Source organism: Alexandromys fortis, unplaced genomic scaffold, assembly GCF_014885135.2.
Source record: "Alexandromys fortis isolate MF-2015 unplaced genomic scaffold, M_Fortis_MF-2015_v1.1 scaffold_122, whole genome shotgun sequence".
Classification (NCBI taxonomy): Eukaryota; Metazoa; Chordata; class Mammalia; order Rodentia; family Cricetidae; genus Alexandromys; species Alexandromys fortis.
In genome coordinates, this window is record NW_026068004.1 from 4220167 (window position 1) to 4227247 (window position 7081).

The 7081-nt window shown below is 42.8% G+C and overlaps 1 protein-coding gene across 1 annotated transcript; it reads left to right on the forward strand.

Annotated features, from left to right (window-relative positions):
* The first annotated feature begins 1615 nt into the window (after positions 1-1615).
* LOC126513081 (olfactory receptor 2A12-like) lies at positions 1616-2578 on the forward strand. Its single transcript, XM_050161237.1, has one exon. The coding sequence runs from the start codon at positions 1631-1633 to the stop codon at positions 2576-2578; it is 948 nt and encodes a 315-aa protein (XP_050017194.1). The 5' UTR covers positions 1616-1630.
* The last annotated feature ends 4503 nt before the right edge of the window (positions 2579-7081 follow it).

Sequence of the window (7081 nt, forward strand, 5' to 3'; positions counted from 1 at the left end):
CGTCAGCCCAAAAAGCAATCAGGGTTCTCTGCCCTGTGGGAAGTCCAAGGACCACCCACCTCCATCCAGGTCTAGTAAGGTGAGCATCCACGAAACTGCCTAGGCTCCCACGAAACCAATAGGTCCAGTAGAATCAAAAACCCATTGCCATTGTTCTTGAGGTCTCAGCTGTTCCTTGAACATATGTTTGTATGTGCCTATGTGTTTACATATTGTTTCATGTTTACATTGCTGAGCAATGGAACAGATGTGTTCAACTTTACGGAATACTATCAGGCACACAGTAAAGGGAACATTTTAATTTACTCTCATTGGATCCAGTTACTCTTGTCAGTGCTGAATTTTGTTATCATAGCCATGCTGATAGGCATCTGGTGATGTGAGATTGAGAAGAGGTGGGGATTGAACTGTGGTGTTCTTTGCAATTTCCAGATGGATAATGGTGCTGAGAACCTAAACCTCATCAGTGCCTACAACAGCCTTGTGAAATGCCTGTTAAGTATTGTTTACTATTCCATTGGAGTATCTGTTTTTATGATATATATTTCCAATTCTTTGCATACATATTTTGAGTACTTCTTTTTTACTTTTTCTAGAGTACCATTAATTTTTCCCTCTATGGAAACTGCTTTTCTTTTGAAAGAATCTTACATTTGCTCTCCTAAAATGATAGATACATTCTATCAGGTTTGATTAAAAAAATCATTGCTTTAGATTTAACACTCAAACTTACATTACACCTGGGTTTGGTTGTTTGTCTGCAGAGGAATCTAGGAATAAAAAAATATGACTTTCCTTCTTCTAGATCCACACAATCCATCAGCATTCCCTGGGAAGACTACAGTGTCTCCAGTGCACTGCACACATGACCTTCTGTCATTACTCATTGGACTACATGTGTGTGGGTCTGTGTCTGATGTTTGTTCTGTCTTCATCTACTTGCTTTCTCTCTAATTAACATATGTCTGTGGTGTGTGTGTGTGTGTGTGTGTGTGTGTCTGTCTGGTCAGACACTGACAGGAAATCCTTCTTAAGTTGCTCTCACCTTATTCATTGAGGCAGGGTCTCTCAGTTGAACACAGTGCCCGTCATTTCATCTAGTGTATCTAGTCGCCTTATTCTGGGGAATCTTCAGTCTCTGCCTTTCCTGACCTGAAATGAGAATGTGCGACTGCATATGACTTCTCATGTGTTATGTGGTGATTTCAGGAGTTATTTGATATGCTTTAGATAGTCATCATAATCCTGAGACATGAGTATCATCAGTCTAGTTTCATAGATAAGGAGCCTGAGGCATTGGGAGGTTCAGTAACTTGAACTGTGCACTCAGAACCCACATTCCAGCCTTCTTTTCTTAATTAAAAATTATTATTTTTATTTTATGTGTATGACTTTATGCCTACATAATGTTTGTGTACCATGTGTGTGTCTTCATGTGGAGATAAGCCAATGGAGCCAGATCCCCTGGAACTATAGTCACACAGCTCTGAGCAGTCTGGGTCCCTGGAGCAGCAGTCAGTGCTCTCAATCTTTTAGTCATCTCTCCAGCCTGGATCTCCCCTTTCTGCCTCTATAGTTGGTCTGTGTCAAGTGACACAGAGATGAATGTGATTCTCTTACAGGCCTCACCATGTGGATGATTTCAGGGCAGAACCAAAGCTGGGTTTCTGAGTTTATCCTACTTGGCTTCTCCAGTGACCCCACGACCAACAGCATCCTCTTCACTGTGTTCCTTCTCATCTACCTGAGCTCAGTCCTGGGCAATGGGCTCATCGTCCTGCTGATCTGCCTGGACTCACATCTGCACACTCCCATGTACTTCTTCCTCTGTATACTCGCCATGTTGGATATGGGTTATGTCACCACCACTATGCCCCAGATGTTGGTGCATCTTCTAGCTAAATCTCACACTATCTCCTTTGCTGGCTGCTGGATACAGATGTATGTGTTTGGTGCCCTGGCTACTACTGAGAGCACCTTCTTTGTTGTCATGGCTTATGACAGGTATGTGGCCATTTGCCACCCACTTCACTATACTGTCATCCTCAACTGGGGACTGTGCATATGGTTGGCAGCAGGGACTTGGATCTGTGGTTTCTTCTTCTCTCTGTTACATACATTCTTTATCATGAGTCTGCCATATTGTGGACCTAACAAGGTTAGTCACTATTTCTGCGACAGCCCTTCAGTGCGTAGCCTGGCTTGCATGGATACCCACCTCATTGGGATGGTAGACCTGGTCTTGAGTGTTTTTGTGATTGTTACTCCCTTTTCCCTCATTGTAACCTCCTATATTCGTATCGCCATGGCAGTTCTCAAGATCAAGTCCACCCAAGCCCACAACAAGGCTTTCTCTACCTGTGCCTCCCACCTGACTGTGGTCACTTTCTTCTATGGTCCATCCACTTACATCTACATGAAGTCCAATTCCAGCTACTTCCCTGAACGAGACAAGCAGATCTCACTGTTTTACAATGCCTTCACTGCCTTGCTCAACCCTCTAGTCTACAGTCTGAGAAACAAAGACATCAAGAGGGCATTTCTCAAGGCAATAGGAAATATTAAAGTGTACTGTTGAACCACAATCAAGTACAAGCTGAGATAGTGAATTCAATGCTTAAGGGACTGTGTCTTTAGTATATGTAACTGATCTGTATGTTTAAAGCCATGTAGTAATTGATAATTGGGACACACCATTGTGAAACTATGGGCGTTCTTTTGATTTACAGGATACACTAAGGTATAATTCAAAGCACCTCAATAATCTCACTGGTTTATACCTGTAAACATTTATTCTTTTTAAGCCTATATTTTATTCATTCTTTGAGAATTGCACATTATGTTCCACAATCCCACTCATTTCCCAGTCCTTCCATATTTGCCCTCCACCCTTGTAATTTTCCTTCAAAAGAAAATAAAAAATTAAAAAAGAAAACCAAAATCTCACGAACCCCTTTTGTAATGATCTGTTTATCACTCGCATCCTTCTCTTACAACAGTCACAGCCATTGCATCTCCAGTTCTGCAGGACTGTACCACTCAGCTCCTCTGTCTTTCCTGCATCTCCATCACATGTTCGTTTATCACAGTGGCATTGAAAGATCTGGTGTGTCACGCAGTTACCCTTTTCTCATAAAGCTTTAGTTGCAAATATTCATTACAATGAGTCATGGCTCTCATCCAAAGCCTCTGGCTTCTGCTATAGCATCAATCCTGGACCCTCATCTAGACTCCACTCCAATCTCTTCTCACCCAGAGTCATGGAGATCCTCCGTCTATGGTTCTACAAGACAGGCCCCTTCAGGCTCAAAATGAAGGCCCTGATCTGGGCCTGTGTGGTAGCTGAGTTGGTCAACATGGGTCTCCACCAGGCCTCTCCCCAATAAGGGTCAGGGCCAGCTCTTCCCTACTCCAGGAGAGGTGGGGCAAGCCCCACCCATGCCACTGCCCAGAATACCTTGTAGTTCCTGGTGAGAAACTAGGTAAGAGTTCTTATAAGTGGCAGCCTGTAAGGCACAGGGCCAGCACTCCTGTGGGTAGTGGTCATTAAGGGGAAAGACAAGCTCTCCTGCCCCTACATCAGGGCTGGTGGTGCAGGTCAGTGAGTCATGGGACCAGCTTTTCCAAGTGCAGTGGCTGGCTAGAGGTAGGATCCTAGTGTTTGGATTAAAGGCATGTGCCACCATACCTGGCTCTTTTGTCATTCCTTTTTTTTTTTAATCAGTGCCCATAATTAACTGGGCACACATAGACTGGGTCACATATCCGGCATCATCAAATGTCTGTGTGCACCCACAGATATCTCTAGTCGTCTATGAAAAAACAAGCAGGCAATATGAGAAAGTGACCCAAGTGGCACAACCCTGTTTTATCCCTCCCCAGACCTGAGCCTGTCATCTTCATGGACACTTCCCTATGGTACGTTGAGCAGTAGAAGCAAACTCATGTTGGTTAAACATGGTTCTATATGCCATGTCTGCCCCAACTAATAGTGGACAGCAGAGCACTGTGCCCCATTTCTGGGATGTGCCTGAAGACAGCAATGAGGAGAACCCATTCAAGGGACAGAACAGTGTTCATGATATTTGGTTAGGATGAATAAATGTCTTCCATGTAAGAGTCTATATTGATGAGTGTACTGTGTCCCACGGGTTGGTTACATGATCATGAATTTCCATGGAATATAATTGTAAAATTGGAGAGAATAAACGTGAAGATTTCTGTGGGTAACATTCTTAGAAATGGGAAGAATACTAAGACATTTCCATCTCTCCTGAATCTGCATCAGAGTTGTCCTCAACAGTAAAGGACACAGGAGTTAAGTAGATGGGATGACATTATCTGCAGATACTTCTCAGCTCCTTCTCTGATCATACGTTGTTCTGCTTGTCATGGTCATCTTCACTGTCAACTCTTTTGACTATAGAATCACCATGGAACATCTATCTTGGATGTTGTGAGTGTGTTTCTAGAAAGGTTTACCTGATGAGGGGTGCTCCTCCTTCACTGTGGTTGTCACTTTTCAAGGGGCCAGGGTCCCAGAACATATAGAAGGAGAATGGTTTAAGCAAGGACATACATTGGTCTGCTTCCTGGAAATACAATTTGACCTCAAATCTGCTCCTACTACCATGACTTCTCTGTTATTACTATATCCTTAGATATTCAGAATAAATAAACAGCTTCTCGAGTGGCTTTATCATTGCAACAAGGACCATAACTAATAACTTTCCCAGTGAACTGATGAACACCAGTCTCGGGTGTGAGAGTTGGAGGCTCTACATGAACTCAGCAGCATGACCACCAATTGACTTAAAATCCATCCTTGCTTCACCCTCCTTTTCTTCTGTTCTTATGTTGAGTTGCTTGTTAAACATTTATCACTCCATACCAATATCTTATTTCTTGCATGTAGAGACACCAGTATGCTACCAACAGTGCTACAGTTCAGATTCCCCACCTAGAAATCAAGATTAACACTAAATTTCATATGCATGTTTTAGCTGTGAAATGAGTTGCTTTAAGCTATCATTTGGAAGACTAAGAAGCATTCTTAGATATTGTCCTTGCCACGATCATCACCATCATCCTTCTTTAGAGTTTGTTGTTACTGCTGTTGCCTTCGTCATTTAACCTGCATCTTCTTAGCTTGCCAGATCTGCGTGTCATTCTCTCGGTTTATACAAAATTATAGCCATCAGAGCTTACTTAAGCTTTTCTATCCTCAGAATTTTCATACCTTAGAGCATTTTCTTAGACCTTTAGAATTTGTATGGACTTTTAAACCTTTCTCTTTCCATCTAATAACTTATCAGAGACATGAGTAGCTATTATTGAGAATAGTCTTTGCAAGGCATGTTCCTTTAGTGAAAAGTTACACCTGAAACATATTCATTCTTTAATATGAAACCTGTTAACAAGGCAACCCTGTCTGATTTTTCTTAAGAGACTTAGTAACTCTAGGAGAATGAATAAGGGGGCTACAGCCTTGGGGGAAGGTGCTGGTTGCCTCTTGCTGCCTAGCTGACAGTGCATCAGAAGATCAGGTCCCACCTCCCCATCTCTGAGCTGCTCTTATTCCCCAATGTCTAGAAAAGGTAACCAGTCCTCAACCCATGAGTTTGTTTCATCCTGCTCTTTTCCCAGAGGTCTCCCTGCACTGCTCTTGTTGACAGCATTCATGGATCATTTTAGCATCCCTACTGGGAACAGAAATGGCCCCTTCCCAGCTCCCCTTGGTAGTCTCAGAGAGGAGGCAGAGTCATAAAAACTCTGCATCTGTTCCCAATGGGTAAAGGTGAAGATGTCTGAGCTTGTCTTTCTTAAGCAGGGTTTTATAGACATCATTTTCAGCAGCTGGTACTGGCACACTTGCAGAGGATATGACAAACCCAACCCTCAACATCTACAGCACCTTTGAATTTCTCTGGAGATTGAGCTGCCTAGAATCCTGACACTCTGGACTCAGGTGCTTCAGGGGGCTTCCCCTTTATTCTCTTTCCTGTTAGAGAAAGAAACAGCTAGTTAGTGACACAGTCCTTGGATTGTCAACTGGTAAGATGGTCACTGGCATTTGACTCGTGGGTGTTGTTCAGGCATCTGTGGGTTTAGTGATAATAATTGGTCAAGCCATCCATCTCCAGTTCCTCTGTGCACACATCTCAAACTCCCCAGACCTCTTTCCTTGTTGCCTGTATTTCTTTTTTCCTTTATCAACCTTGTGCTCTTATTTTTTCTTCCATCCTTTCTTTATTAATTTATATGTACAGAGTGTTTGTCTGTTTAAGACATGTTGAGTAACAGACTGTGGAGTTCTGGGCTCAAAGATCTCATGTGAAGCAGAAAGCCATAACCCTGGGAGTGCAGTGATGGTCAGAGTCCTTAAAATAAACACCACAACATAGAAAGACAGTTTGATATTTTGTGGGTAGAGCAACCATGACTGTTTTGGGGTGGATAGAAGTTATGAGTTTGCTGTAGCGTAGACTGGCCTTAAATTCTCTATATGTTCGAGTATATCCTTGGACTTCTCAACCTAAACCTTACAGACGCTGGCTTTGTAGGCTGGAGCTACCATGTGTCACCATTTTCTGCTTGGAAATCAACCATGGGGTTTTCATCTGTGAATATTGGACTCAGAGACTTGACCAGCAGTCCTGGAGCGACACTGGAAGCCAAGTCAAAGACCACTGGGCTTTTTTTTTTATGACGTCATGAATATATTTAATATATTTTTTTCTTTTTTTTTCTCTTTTCTACGTGCTAATAATTTTTTTTGGTACCAACTGCACAAGACAATTTCGAATGGTGCACATTTTTTGACGACACTCTGGCCGGACCTTCTCAAAGCGCTCAGGGACTAGTTATAATTTTCTTAGGCCAAAGGTTAATTTGGGAATTTTACCATCATTTGCTTTCACAGGAGCCCCTAAGGAGAACATCGCCCCCATGTCAGCTTGAAGCAATCTTAGAGGACGGCGTCCCCTCCCCCAACAGAGTTTGCCCTCAGGGTTAGGGACATCTTTTAGTGGTTGGTTTGGGGTTGAGGGGATGGGGAGATGTTTTATGGAGTTAGGGGTAT